The sequence below is a fragment of the Convolutriloba macropyga genome, chromosome 11 (assembly GCF_964194025.1).
Source record: "Convolutriloba macropyga chromosome 11, txConMacr16.3, whole genome shotgun sequence".
NCBI lineage: Eukaryota > Metazoa > Xenacoelomorpha > Acoela > Convolutidae > Convolutriloba > Convolutriloba macropyga.
In genome coordinates this window covers 18,195,447-18,210,853 of record NC_134478.1, presented here as the reverse complement: position 1 = coordinate 18,210,853, position 15,407 = coordinate 18,195,447, and the positions used below count along the sequence as shown (strand labels likewise).

The window sequence follows — 15,407 nt, the reverse complement described above, 5'->3', positions numbered from 1 at the left end:
CTTATGCAGATTTTTTGCTTGACCGTTTTCAAGATTTTCTTCTAGAATAACTTTTGACTTTTTCTGACGTTAGTGTGTTTATATAATTTTTCCAAATTAAGAAATTCAAAACATGGGCTCGTGAGCAATGCTAGGATATACAATTTTTTCCTCTCCTTCTAGAATACAAATTTATACAATACCTGCAAAAATTGAATAAATTTAGAATACAGGTTTTCGGAGTTTTTCTCAAGTCAAGTTAAAAGCTGACTTTCTGACTTTTTGAGAGTTTTCACCTCTCTGTAGTTTTCAACCTTCTCCTTTTTCATATCGGGCTGCGGACCGCCAGTGGCGGAGTTACTGAAATAAACAATAGGAAAAATAATACAGCATAGAGAAAACCACGCTTGCACAGTTTTCCGAAACAAAAACAAGACAAGAATAAAAAACAATTCAAAACTAGGCAAGTAAAACATAAAATAGCTCAGTTTGTCGGAAAATGACAAAAAGTTGCATATCAGACCAATATTTTACAATAACGCTAACACCCTACCTCTCGACGCCTCGGACAAATATTGCTGCAGATTCCTAGTCCATATCCAATTTGAAGTTGTTTCTCGACCAAAATATCCAGAAAAACGTAAAGTTTCACAATATTGCGAATTTCACTCAAATTTTCAGATTAACTTTGAAGTTAAAAAAATTTTTTTGCGCAAATGGTTGTAAGTATGCGCTAATGCAAGCGACTTTTTTTATATTTTTATTGCCACGAAATTGATTGATTTGAAACCATTGTTCAAATGTAGCGGGCGGATGTTAAGAAATCCTCACTTCTCCAATATAAATAGTTTAATTGTATTTCTAGTCGAAAAAGTATTAAATTTAAAAAGTCCTGAGAACAATTGTTTGTGTTAACCTTTGTTGGAGAAAAAAAACTGTGCTCAATTTTTTTTAAGGTCAGGAACTTTGCAAAGGGCCAAAATAAATTTGTTTCACTAAACCAAAATTTATCAGCAAGGATCTTATTATTTTTTTGACTAGAGTTGTTGAAATTTTGATTGAAAAGCTTTCAAAAGCGGTTTAAATTTTGGTTGAAACTTTGCTCGTTTCTCTCTTTAGGGTTGAAAAAATTCTGTTAATCATTCTGAAGCTGAGACATTTCAGAAAGGTTTTTTCGAAAGTTTATCTGACTCCGAGAAATTTAAAAAGCACTGATTTTGAAATTTGTTCTGACCCGAAAAGGTTTCAGAATCGACCCGGAAACTATTCGAAAAATTGTTGTCTGAGCGTGAGATGCGTGTAAGAATTGGTATACCTAGAAATTTTTTTTTTATAGAATCTGAAGTTTTTTGATTTTTTTTTGCCTTCTGAAGTTTCCATTTGAAATATCCAGTTGAATGCGATTTTAAAGACATTTTTGATCATTTATTGGAGGAAAAAGTCCATTTTGTTGCACTCTATGTCTCATGCACTGATTTAGTCGGGTACCAAAATGAATTCAGCAAATGATTATTTTCTAATTTGTTTAAACACGTCCTAGAATAGCGTCAAAATGATTTATATTTTTACATTTTGGGTTTTGCTAGATAAATATATAGGGGAAATACTTAGAATAAAAATAAAAAACATCGTAGGTCAAATCCTGAAATACAACCCAAAGAATTGAATGCAAAACTGAGGTTTTTTGTACCTGACCAGCAGATCAATTGAACAACCCCGGCCAAAAAGACTATCTCAGAAGTTAAGAAACTATAAAAATCACACAAACTAAACAAAAAGTTCATTGCTAAAACTCTTGAAGTTTTTACCCTGAAGGCCAAAAATGAAACAATTCAATATACTCATTAACGCACGCACAAGACTTGAAAGGGATTTATTATCCACTAGAGGCAGATAAACTCGAGAAATGTGACAAACGCTCCAAAAAAATGACAAGTGCAAAATTAAAGAGAGTTGCTAAAGTTTTTGAAAATAATGTTCAAAGTCATGTTTTGTTCGGTAGACTTTCGACCCGGAAACTATTTGGAAAATGTTGTCTGAGCGTTAGATCCGTGTAAGAATTGGTATACCAAGAAAATTTTTCTATAGAATCTGAAGTTTTTTGCATGTTTTTTGCATTCTGAAGTTTCCATTTGAAATATCCAGTTGAATGTGATTTTAAAGACATTTTTGATCATTTATTGGAGGAAAAAGTCCATTTTGTTGCACTATATGTCTCATGCACTGATTTAGTCGGGTACCAAAATGAATTCAGCAAATGATTATTTTCTAATTTGTTTAAACACGTCCTAGAATAGCGTCAAAATGATTTTTATTTTTACATTTTGGGTTTTGCTAGATAAATATATAGGGGAAAATTCTTAGAATAAAAATAAAAAACATCGCAAGACAAATCCTGAAATACAATCCGAAGAATTGAATGAAAAAGTGAGGTTTATTGTACCTGACGAGCAGATCAATTGAACAACCCCGGCCAAAAAGACTATCTCAAAAGTTAAGAAACTGAAAAAATCACACAAACTAAACAAAATATTCATTGCTAAAACTCTTGAAGTTTTTACCCTGAAGGCCAAAAATGAAACAGTTCTATATACTAATGAACGCACGCACAAGACTTGAAGGGGTTTTATTATCCACTAGAGGCAGATAAACTCGTGAAATATGACAAACGCTCCAAAAAAGTGACAAGTGCAAATATAAAGAGAATTGCTAAAGTTTTTGAAAAAACTGTTCAAAGCCAGGTTTTGTTCGGTAGAGTTTCGACCCGTAAACTATTCGAAATTGTTGTCTGAGCGTTAGATCCGTGTAAGAATTGGTATACCAAGAAAATTTTTCTATAGAATCTGAAGTTTTTTGCAAGTTTTTTGCATTCTGAAGTTTCCATTTGAAATATCCAGTTGAATGTGATTTTAAAGACCTTTTTGATCATTTATTGGAGGAAAAAGTTCATTTTGTTGCACTCTGTGTCTCATGCACTGATTTAGTCAGGTACCAAGATGAAATCAGCAAATTATTGTTTTCTAATTTGTTTAAACACGTCCTAGAATAGCGTCAAAATGATTTTTATTTTTACATTTTGGGTTTTGCTAGATAAATACATAGGGGAAAATTCTTAGAATAAAAAAAAACATCGCAAGACAAATCCTGAAATACAATCCGAAGAATTGAATGAAAAACTGAGGTATATTGTACCTGACGAGCAGATCAATTGAACAACCCCGGCCAAAAAGACTATCTCAAAAGTTAAGAAACTGAAAAAATCACACAAACTAAACAAAATATTCATTGCTAAAACTCTTGAAGTTTTTACCCTGAAGGCCAAAAATGAAACAGTTCTATATACTAATGAACGCACGCACAAGACTTGAAGGGGTTTTATTATCCACTAGAGGCAGATAAACTCGTGAAATATGACAAACGCTCCAAAAAAGTGACAAGTGCAAATATAAAGAGAATTGCTAAAGTTTTTGAAAAAACTGTTCAAAGCCAGGTTTTGTTCGGTAGAGTTTCGACCCGTAAACTATTCGGAAATTGTTGTCTGAGCGTTAGATCCGTGTAAGAATTGGTATACCAAGAAAATTTTTCTATAGAATCTGAATCTTTTTGCATGTTTTTTGCATTCTGAAGTTTCCATTTGAAATATCCAGTTGAATGTGATTTTAAAGACCTTTTTGATCATTTATTGGAGGAAAAAGTTCATTTTGTTGCACTCTGTGTCTCATGCACTGATTTAGTCAGGTACCAAGATGAAATCAGCAAATTATTGTTTTCTAATTTGTTTAAACACGTCCTAGAATAGCGTCAAAATGATTTTTATTTTTACATTTTGGGTTTTGCTAGATAAATACATAGGGGAAAATTCTTAGAATAAAAAAAACATCGCAAGACAAATCCTGAAATACAATCCGAAGAATTGAATGAAAAACTGAGGTATATTGTACCTGACGAGCAGATCAATTGAACAACCCCGGCCAAAAAGACTATCTCAAAGGTTAAGAAACTAAAAAAATCACACAAACTAAACAAAATATTCATTGCTAAAACTCTTGAAGTTTTTACCCTGAAGGCCAAAAATGAAACAGTTCTATATACTAATGAACGCACGCACAAGACTTGATGGGGTTTTATTATCCACTAGAGGCAGATAAACTCGTGAAATATGACAAACGCTCCAACAAAATGACAAGTGCAAATATAAAGAGAGTTGCTAAAGTTTTTGAAAAAACTGTTCAAAGCCATGTTTTGTTCGGTAGAGTTTCGACCCGGAAACTATTCGGAAATTGTTGTCTGAGCGTTAAATCCGTGTAAGAATTGGTATACCAAGAATTTTTTTCTATAGAATCTGAAGTTTTTTGCATGTTTTTTGTATTCTGAAGTTTCTATTTGAATTATCCAGTTGAATGTAATTTTGAAGACGTTTTTGATCATTTATTGGAGGAATAAGTCCATTTTGTTGCACTCTATGTCTCATGCACTGATTTATTCGGGGACCAAGATGAAATCAGCAATTGATTGTTTTCTAATTTGTTTAAACACGTCCTATAATAGCGTCAAAATGATTTATATTTTTACATTTTGGGTTTTGCTCGATAAATATTTAGGGGAAATTTCTTAGAATAAAAAGAAAAACATAGCAGGACAAATCCTGAAATACAATCCAAAGAATTGAATGAAAACCTGAGGTTTATTGTACCTGACCAGCAGATCAATTGAACATTCCCGGCCAAAAAGACTATCTCAAAGGTTAAGAAACTAAAAAAATCACACAAACTAAACAAAATATTCATTGCTAAAACTCTTGAAGTTTTTACCCTGAAGGCCAAAAATGAAACAGTTCTATATACTAATGAACGCACGCACAAGACTTGAAGGGGTTTTATTATCCACTAGAGGCAGATAAACTCGTGAAATATGACAAACGCTCCAAAAAAGTGACAAGTGCAAATATAAAGCGAGTTGCTAAAGTTTTTGAAAAAACTGTTCAAAGCCATGTTTTGTTCGGTAGAGTTTCGACCCGGAAACTATTCGGAAATTGTTGTCTGAGCGTTAAATCCGTGTAAGAATTGGTATACCAAGAATTTTTTTCCATAGAATCTGAAGTTTTTTGCATGTTTTTTGCATTCTGAAGTTTCTATTTGAATTATCCAGTTGCATGTAATTTTGAAGACGTTTTTGATCATTTATTGGAGGAATAAGTCCATTTTGTTGCACTCTATGTCTCATGCACTGATTTAGTCGGGGACCGAGATGAATTCAGCAATTGATTGTTTTCTAATTTGTTTAAACACGTCCTAGAATAGCGTCAAAATGATTTATATTTTTACATTTTGGGTTTTGCTCGATAAATATTTTGGGGAAATTTCTTAGAATAAAAATAAAAACATAGCAGGACAAATCCTGAAATACAATCCAAAGAATTGAATGAAAACCTGAGGTTTATTGTACCTGACCAGCAGATCAATTGAACATTCCCGGCCAAAAAGACTATCTCAAAAGTTAAGAAACTAAAATAATCTCACAAACTAAACAAATTAATCATTGCTAAAGCTCTTGAAGTTTTTACCCTGAAGGCCAAAAACGAAACATTTCAGTAAACTCATGAACGCAAGCACAAGACTTGAAAGGGAATTATTATCCACTAGAGGCAGATAAACTCGAGAAATATGACAAACGCTCCAAAATATGACAAGTGCAAAAATAAAGAGTTGCTAAAGTTTTTCAAAAGATTGTTCAAAGCCATGTTTTGTTCGGTAGAATTTTGACCCGGAAACTATTCGGAATTTGTTGTCTGAGCGTTAGATCCGTGTAAGGTATATCAAGATAATTTTTCTATAGAATCTGAAGCTTTTTGAATGTTTTTTGCATTCTGAAGTTTCTATTTGAAATATCCAGTTGAATGTAATTTTGAAGACGTTTTTGATTATTTATTGGAGGAATAAGTCCATTTTGTTGCACTCTATGTCTCATGCACTGATTTATTCGGGGCCCAAGATGAAATCAGCAATTGATTGTTTTCTAATTTGTTTAAACACGTCCTAGAATAGCGTCAAAATGATTTCTATTTTTACATTTTGGGTTTTGCTCGATAAATATTTAGGGGAAATTTCTTAGAATAAAAATAAAAACATAGCAGGACAAATTCTGAAATACAATCCAAAGAATTGAATGAAAAACTGAGGTTTATTGTACCTGACCAGCAGATCAATTGAACAACACCGGCCAAAAAGACTATCTCAAAAGTTAAGAAACTAAAAAAATCACACAAACTAAACAAAATATTCATTGCTAAAACTCTTGAAGTTTTTACCCTGAAGGCAAAAAACGAAACAATTCAATATACTCATGAACGCACGCACAAGGCTTGAAAGGGATTTATTATCAACTAGAGGCAGATAAACTCGAGAAATATGACAAAAGCTCCAAAAAAAATGACAAGTGCAAAATTAAAGAGAGTTGCTAAAATTTTTGAAAATAATGTTCAAAGCCATGTTCTGTTCGGTAGAGTGCTGTTTTGTGAACCATCTGCAAGTCCTAAACAATTTTCGTTGGCCTTTAAAGCTCGTTAAACTCAGAAAATAACAAAAAATTTCACAAAATTTAAAAATATTGGCAAATTTAAACAAACTCTTGCTAAAATTCGTGATATTAACAGCACCCTTTAGTTGTCGCCAGAGACTATCCAGTATCTATATTTCTAACCTCAAAAAGTTTCACTGGCTCCTAAAGATCAATAAATTTTGGACATAATATTTTTCAGAAATATTGAAAAAAAGAAATTTTATCAAAAAATTGCTGAAACTCATTTTATTAAAATATTGATAACGAATACAGTTCTTCTAGCAACAATGGAGTAACTATTTATCAAACCGCAGGGGAGATTCATGGGCCCATGGTACCGGAAAACTGGCTGGTAAAAATTTTTCAATAAATCGAAAAAGTTTGAAGTTTTATGAAAACAAAACAGTTAAAATTCGTTATATTGAAAAAAGAAAACTTGTGTCATTGCCGCTAGAAGCTATGCAATAAGTTATTGTCAAACTTTGGAGAAGGTTCGTTGGCCCTTGAGTTTGGAGGAATTAAAAAATTGACTAAAAATTTTTAAAAAAACTTAAAAAATTGCGAGTTTTTTTTTCAAAATATTGCCCAAGTTTGACATTAAAACAATGAAAACCATTCCATGGCAAATAAAAAATTTTAGGTATCCTGCTATAAAACGCCATAAGATATTTCCTGGCTCCTGGGTCTCGGAGAATTTAGATAAAGGCCTTAAATTTTCAAAACTTTGAAAAAAATATAAGTTTTATCAAAATATCGCTAAAATTCGTGACTTTAAAAATGTTGAAAACCATTCTATCACCACTAAAAATTATGCAGTTGCCTATTATCAAATCCCGAAGGAGGTTGTGTGACAGCTAGGGCTGAAAAAGTCAAAAAATGACAAAAAATTTTTGAGAAACTTGAAAAAATTGGTAAAAATTTGTATAGATTTGCGTGTTTATGTTTCAAGTACCAACGAGATATAGCTCTTGAAATTGCCATAAAAAGAAATTAATTCCTGTAAAAGACCTTTAACAAGTTTTATAAACCTCTAATTCATACTGGTCTAACAAAAAATTCGAAAAAAAACGAAAAAACTCAAAAAATTGCAACATTTTGGGCTCAAAAACTACTAAAAATGACCCTTTAACCTTAAAATACGGCCTTCCCAGTTGCTTCACCCTTCTAAGCACTTGAAGGACTACTAAACACGGCTAAGTGCCTCTAACTAAACTTGATGCTCGCTGAGTTTTACCGGTATATACCGTGTTGAAAGCTCAAGGTCATGAAAAGTGTGAAAACATCTTGAAAAAATTAGAAAAAAAACAGGACAAGTCCTGAATTACAATTCAAAGATTGAATAAAAAACTCAGTGGTACTCTACTTGACAAGCAGATCAATTGAACAATGCCACCCAGAACTTAATTAAAATCATCCCATAAAATCGAGAAACTAAAGGAATCAAACCTAAACAAAAATATACTCATTGCTAAAACTCTTGAAGCTTTTAAACCCAAGGCAAAATTTTTTCCCTTTAAAAAACCTATTGCAAAAACATGTTAAAAGTTAATATTTGTTTCTGAAATCGGTCCAGCATTATATTAGCAAGACCTGAAAAACTTTCATTGGCCCTTGAAGATCGATTAACTCGAAAATGACCAAAAAATTAAAAAAAAAGAAATCAATAGCAAATTATAAGAAAATGTTGCTGAAAATTGTGATATAAATATCTTCAAAATCATTTCTGTATCTCTAGAGGCTGTCAAGTAACCCAATTCCAAACTTTAAAAACTCATTGGCTCATAGATCGATAGACAATAATTTTTAAAATTTCAAACTTAAAAAAAAAAGAAATTCGTTCTATTAAAATGTTGAAAGCCATTCAATTGCCCCCTAGAAACTATTTAATAACATACTATCAAACCCTGGATGAAGTTACCTGGCTACTGAGGCAAGAAAAATTAATAAAATATTTTGAAAAAACTTGAAAAAAAACCTTTCTCAAACAACTTCTAAAAATCGTTAGGTTAAATTCTTGAAAATAAGTCCATTGAAACTAAAAACAATGCAGTAACTTTTTATTAGAGCGTGGAATTTGTTGCCTTGCTCTAGGCAATGGACGAAAATGAAAAACTGTCAAAAGTTTTAGGAAACATTAAAAAAATTGCAGATTTTATCGAAAAAAATGCTATAATTTGAGACATTAAAATGTTAAAAACCTTTCCATTGCTAATAGAATTTATGCAGTGCCCTATTAACAAACCTCAGAAGAAGTTTCCTGGTCCCTGAAGCTATAAAAGCTGAAAAATAAAAAAAAATTCAAAAACCTAAAAATAAAGCGAATTTTGTCCAAAAAAAAATCGCTAAAATTTGTGATATTCAAAACTTAAAACCTATTCCAAGATGAGGTTTTCTTGCCCCTGGGACTCAGACAACTTGAATAATGACAATAAGTGTCGAAAAATATGAAAAAAGTTGCAAGTTTTGTCAAAAAATGCTAAAATTCACGATGGCAAAAAATTGAAGATGACCACTATAATCTAATCAGTAATCTATCATCAAACTTGTTATCAAACCCTAGATGAGGTTTCTTGACACCTTGGGCTAAAAAACTCAAAATTTGACAAAAATTTTCAAAAAACCTGAAAGAAATAGCAAAAATTAGAATCATCTTGCGTGTTTGTGTTTGTAGTACCAAAACTTATGGCACATAAAATGGTCATAACAAGCAATTTCGTCTCGCAAAAAACCTTCATCAACTTTTTAAAACTTCATCTTAAGTCTAATCAAACAAAACAACTCAAAAAATCACACAAAACGTGAAAAATTGCACCATTTTGAGCTCAAAAACTCCTAAAAATGACCTTTTAACCTTAAATTAAGGCCATCCCAGCAGCTGCACCACCATAAGCATTTGAAGGACTGCTAAAGCCCACTTTGGGCCCCTAATGAAGCATAGTGCCCGCTGGGCTTTACCTGTTTATACCGTTCTGAAAGATCAAAGTCATTGAAAAATGTGTGAACACATCTTAAAAAAAACAAAGCAGGACAAGTCCTGACGTACAATTCAAAGAATTTTCACTGACTAAACAGAAAAACTAAACCAAGAATGGACTATGAGTGAATTGAGAAAATCATTTTTAAAAAATAAGATCAAAAAGTAAGAAAAAAAAACAGAAAATCAATGTCAAAATGCCGCATGTGAACAAAAAAACCACTAGCGACAAATGAAAATTCAATTCAAACAAAAAACTAGGCCTAGAATGAGCTGCGATTGGATTGGGAAAACCATTTAGAAAAAACTCCGATCCAAAAAATCGAAAAAAACAGTAAAAATCGAAAAAAACAGTGAAAATTGGAGTGAAATTGCCGCATGTGAACAAAAAACCACTACCAAGAAACCAAATTTTTGTTCAAACGCCATTTTCTCACTCTACTTTAAAATTAGAGCAAAAAAATTCACGCCGCAAAACCACTCGCTTTTTCGCTCCATTTCCTGTATCGGCGTGATCAAAATCACTACTCCAATTTGACTTCAAAAATCATGAAAATGTGCGAACAGATCTTAAAAAAAGACAGCGCCCCAATACAATTCAAATTCTTTGAATTGTACAAAAACACAGCGCACCAATACAATTCAAATTCTTTGAATTGTAAAACGACAGAGCACCAATACAATCCAATTCCTGGATTTTAACAAGAATTATTCATATGAGCTCTTAAAAGTCAAAAGACTTTGATTTGATTGTCGAGACTTTTATTAAGAACTCAAATGATACACTAGGATTGCTTGACAGCCACAGAATGAATATGGTCTTTTTGCTGAACTGTTGTCTGTTTTTGCTTCAAACGAGTAATGGTGGTTGAACAAAATTATTGGTAGTTTTTGGTCCTGCCGTTAGTCACGTGATAATAGTTTTTTTTCTCAGAATTACGGCCAGAAAATTTTTCACTGACTTCTTTTCCTAATGAGTTATGTTTTTGCTGTAACGGCCAGTTATGAGGTTGATATACCCCCCAGTTACAGAACACGTGCCATTACATAGTAAATCATTATGGAAACAAAATAGTACGTGAAATTGAGATGTGCGAAAAATAACCACCCAGTAAGCGCGGGAGAACAAACAGAAAAAATCCAAAAAATGGAAAATATTCATTAAACGAAGCTTGTTTTAATTGTCTTTTTTAAAATCATTTACAGTGATGGTTTTTGCACGCGTTTTTCTCCGGTTCCATGAAAACACAAAAACCGAGCTAACTTTTAAAAACATTGATCTTCTTCAATTAGATGAAAACTTTGTGTCGTCCCTGTCATGCGGAATCAATAGATAATCTATATGGAAACAGCCAAATTACTTAACTTCGTATTACTATAACTTCGTTATAAATATTCATTACAGATATTAGATTATAGTTCAGTTATAAGAGTGCAGTAAGAGTTATTTTTGTGCAATTAAACTTATTGTTTACTGACTGGCTGGTGTCAGCCTGCTATAGCTGAGATCTGACCGCGCGATTTGCAAATAGTGCAGATTGCCATGTTGTTAAGCAGAGTTCAATTGTCGAGAGACTCATAAGTGGATTAGATCATTTTACCGGCTGCATTTTCTAGCTTCACCAAATGACGACGTCAAGCTCGCAAAAATCTGCAATTGGAGTACCTCTCTTTTTAGAAAATGCAGCCAATCCATCATTGGAGTTCGCAATATGGTTCACTACATTTAAACTCCTAATTATGGTAAACGAGGACCTAAGAATTGACAAATTGTTGTATCAGATAACATTATCATCACGACAGAAGCACATGGAAAATGAAACCGTAGAAAAAGTAAGAAACAGAAAAATAGGGAAAGAAAGCCGCAATACGAAGTGAAAACACGAGTTGAAGTCGACCGAATTTAGAGGACCTGATGTTGATTGATACCTGCGGGATGAAGAAACAAAAGGTCTATTAATTTTAAGAATTGGCGCAGAAGTCACACGAATATATTACCAACATAACCCTCACGAAAATAGAAACAAGCACAACATACATATGCACACACGAACGGGTGGCATTGAATATTTTAAAGAAGTCATCACTAACCTGGTCGAACGACCCAAGCTATTAAGTCCACAATAGAAAAAAAGTAAACACCTCAACATCAAACAAATCAAAATGGGAATAAGTCCACACGGACTCATTCAATAACTTCAATAGACTCATCGCAAACAGATTTTTCGACTCAAACAAGGAAAATAGAGTGAAATCACTCTAGTGAAAACGTATTAGAGACATGCTTTGAACGGAAAACAGTTAACGTAAGGCACACAGTTGCTTTTGCAAGAAAATTTTTGAACTATGTAGAACAAAGCTATTGTACGAATGAATTGGACTTCTTAGCGGTCATATAGGTCCTATCACATTCTATACTTTACCTACACGGTGCACAATTCACACTTCAGACGGACTATCAAGGCTTAATGTCAGCTCTAAATGCAAAGAAAATAAAACTACAAAAGCAGGTTAACACATTAGCTTGATAAAAATCTACCTTTTAACTTCAACATTGAACATAAACTAGGAAAAAAACAAAATTTGCTGAATACTTTAGCAAAAATGCAAAAGGACTTCATCCCCCAGATCACCAGAAGTTGCACAAGTGTAATTAACGCTTAAACGACGTGAATTTTTTTTATTACAAAACACATTACTCTCGAACAAAGTAATACATTGTAAAACCATAAATAACATGCTAAGATGCTGCTCAAAAATGACAAAACGATATCAAAACACACGGGAACATACAAACGCTTTTCGCCAATATGAAGCTATAAACAAGCAATACCCTCCGCTCAAAAATGCTCTTTCAAACTGTTAATGCATTACACTTTAATCGATCAAAATGTAGACGCGGTTTTAAACTTCCAAGAAACTTAATCAACTCGATATATACCAATTATTTTTTATTTCATTGAACATAAATGTAATTACTAGGGGCAGACCAATCATAAAAGCATCAAAAATGCCCGATCACAAAACTACGCCGATCACTCAACGAAAAATATTAAATACTCGGAAGAAAACTCCAGCATGCTACCAAACACTTTAACCACTTTACGAAACTGGTAACATCAAGCACCCAAACAAAAACTACGAATACTAAGGAAGTTCGTCAGTACGACTTGAATTACTCAGGTTCATCTTGGCCTTCAGCCAATACCTCAACAACATACTTGGTTATCAAAAATATATATTGCCAGAGTCTTCGGCAAAGTAATATTGGCGGAAGCCACTTAGAAGGAAGAATAATTAAATGTCGAAAAAACATAAAAACAAAACTAGGGGCAACCTAACGGGCTGAACTTCTCCTTTTGTTCTCTAACAAAAGTTCTCGGGGTTGCCAGAACTGGTTGCATCTTGTACCATAACAAATTACTGATTCCACAGCAACTAAACCAACCTGTTATCGACATATTACATCAAACACATCCAGATCATCTTGAAATGCTCAGCCTCGCAGATATAATGTGGTTCCCTTGCATCCATTGGGATGATAAAGTTAAATCAAAAGACGGTTACGACTTGATTAAGCAAGCTAAGAATAACGATACGCCAATTGAAATTTCTCACTTTGGTAGTGGAATCAAACGACGAAGTCCGATTGGTTTTTGCGTGTTCCGTTCAACTTGGCAATCATTCTAGCTACTATTACCTAATAGATGTAGTTGATTGTTTCTCAAGATGTCTGCCGCACCAATACTCGAAGATGGCGATGCAAAAACCGCCATTAACTACTTAAAACACCTTTTAAATATGCACGGCATGCCACAATCGCTCAGATACAGTCAATCCCAAATCCAATCAGCTCAGTTGACGTAGAATTTATCTGTTTTTGCTTGACCTAAGACCTCACTATTAAAAATTACCCTACGGCGATATCGTCGGATTACAATGCTGAAAACCTGAATGCCTTTTGATGGCCCACTACAAAATCTAACTATTTGACTATTTGACCTGAACATACTTTTCTGTCGCATTTTTCCTCAATTATGCTTTTTCAGGAATAAAACGTCGAATCAGTTCTTTTAGAATTATTCCAATTAAAAATATCAAAGCGTGAATTTGAAATCACGTTTGTGTTGTGTTTGTGTGTGTATGTGTGTGTGTGTGTGTGTGTGAGTGTGTGTGTGTGTGCGTGTGTGTGTGTGTGTGTGTGTGTGTGTGTGTGTGTGTGTTGTCTTCGTCTTCGTCAGTTCATTCTTGTTCTTCTTTTGTTTTTCTTTTTTTTTTCTTGACTTCTTCAATTTTCTCTTCTTCATCATTTTCTTCTTCTTCTTCTTCTTCTTCTTCTTCTTCTTCTTCCTCTTCTTCTTTTTCTTCTTCTTCTTCTATTTCTTATTCTTATTCTCTTTTGTCTTTTTCCTGTCCTTCTTTTACCTCTTCCTCGTCAATTTATACATTTTTCCTCCTTCTTTTTCTTTTTTCCTTCTTCGTGAATTTTTTCTCTTTCTGCTTAAGCTGATTGTTGTTCTTCTTTTATTTATTTAACTTGCCTTTTGTCGACTCTGTTTGGGGTAAAATAAAATTCAGAGAGCGATTCAGTTTCTTTTGTTACTTTTAAGTGCTTTAGAATTAGCTCTAGTTTGCTGATTTTCATTGTCCAAGTTTTTTTTGCGTTCTTGTCGAGAATATTATGTTCCGGAAACTCAGACTGTAGGTTTTATCTTGGCAAGGCGACAAAATATTTGGCGAAAAACAGTTATAATGTTTAATGCATACTCTTGAGCTGCACATCTGCGTTTGTTATAACATCAAATCTTGTTCCAGTTCTATTTTGGGCTCAATCTGGTAAACTAGAAACATGAACTGGTAATATTGATTTCATAAGTCATTATGATTATTCTCTGGTCTCAAACTTCAGACCAACTGCGTGCCTTTCGGAACTTGCGTAGCAATCGGACTGGCTCGCAGAGTCAACTGGGTAATCATGGTGAGTTCATATAAGCGCAACTCAAATTCTTCATTAAGCAACTAAACAATGATCTTTTGTCCATGACGTAATTCTAACACAAGTTAAAAGTTTCAAGCACAGTCGCAGTCAGCTTCAGAGCTTTATAATTGTCGATGACTGTGTCACTGTCAGCATTTGCCTATCGTCGCACGCTTGGATTTTACATCCGTTAAGATATTCCTCGCACTTTTTTGTTCTTGTTCAAGTTGATGAGAATTCATTTTTAAATCAGATAGAAAATGTTTCGTTTTAGCCTTGCATTTTGATTGAAGTTTTTAAATGCTCAAAATAGCCCAAAAAGTTATCAGAGCTCAACCTAAAACACATAAACTTTGGTATATTTGTAATAATTCAATGATTGCTGAAAAACGTCTAATTAAGCAGGATATTGGGAACATTCATGGATTTAGAAATAAATTGAGAAAATTGAGTGAAAGTCTCTCTTTTTCAGCTCCATTTCCGCCTGATTTAAACATCAATCGTGCCTATGGTTATGACGTCTCTCGCATCCGAGTGTCGGCGTACTCACATTATCAACTAAAAACAACTCCAATTGGTAAAATTGACCAATACAAGCTTATGGGAGTGACCAATACATCTAGCGGGGATCCGGTGCTATTCACTGCGACTCCAGCCAACCCTGCTTCTGTCTCCACGCAAATGTATATTACACTGCCTGAGGCTGGCAGATCTTATGAGTTGAGTTTCGCTTCTATCATCACCAGTCACTGTGGAGGTGTTTCTATTTACTCAGAGAGATGGACAAACATCACACGATGCACAGGTATGTCTGTAAATCAAATATTACAATAACTGGTTTTAAATGACTTCTTAACTGAGCATTTGATGTGATTTTTCATGTCTTCTAATAAATGACTCAACTAGTTTGTCAAACCA

The 15,407-nt window shown here is 33.4% G+C and overlaps 1 protein-coding gene across 1 annotated transcript in view; it reads left to right on the top strand.

Moving 5' to 3' along the window:
* Positions 1-15,407, top strand: part of LOC142349675 (uncharacterized) — a 166,878-nt gene that overhangs the window by 140,703 nt on the left and 10,768 nt on the right. The window contains exon 21 of the mRNA XM_075401399.1: positions 14,962-15,294. Coding sequence (XP_075257514.1) covers positions 14,962-15,294 — 333 coding nt within the window. The remainder of the gene's footprint in view (positions 1-14,961; positions 15,295-15,407) is intronic.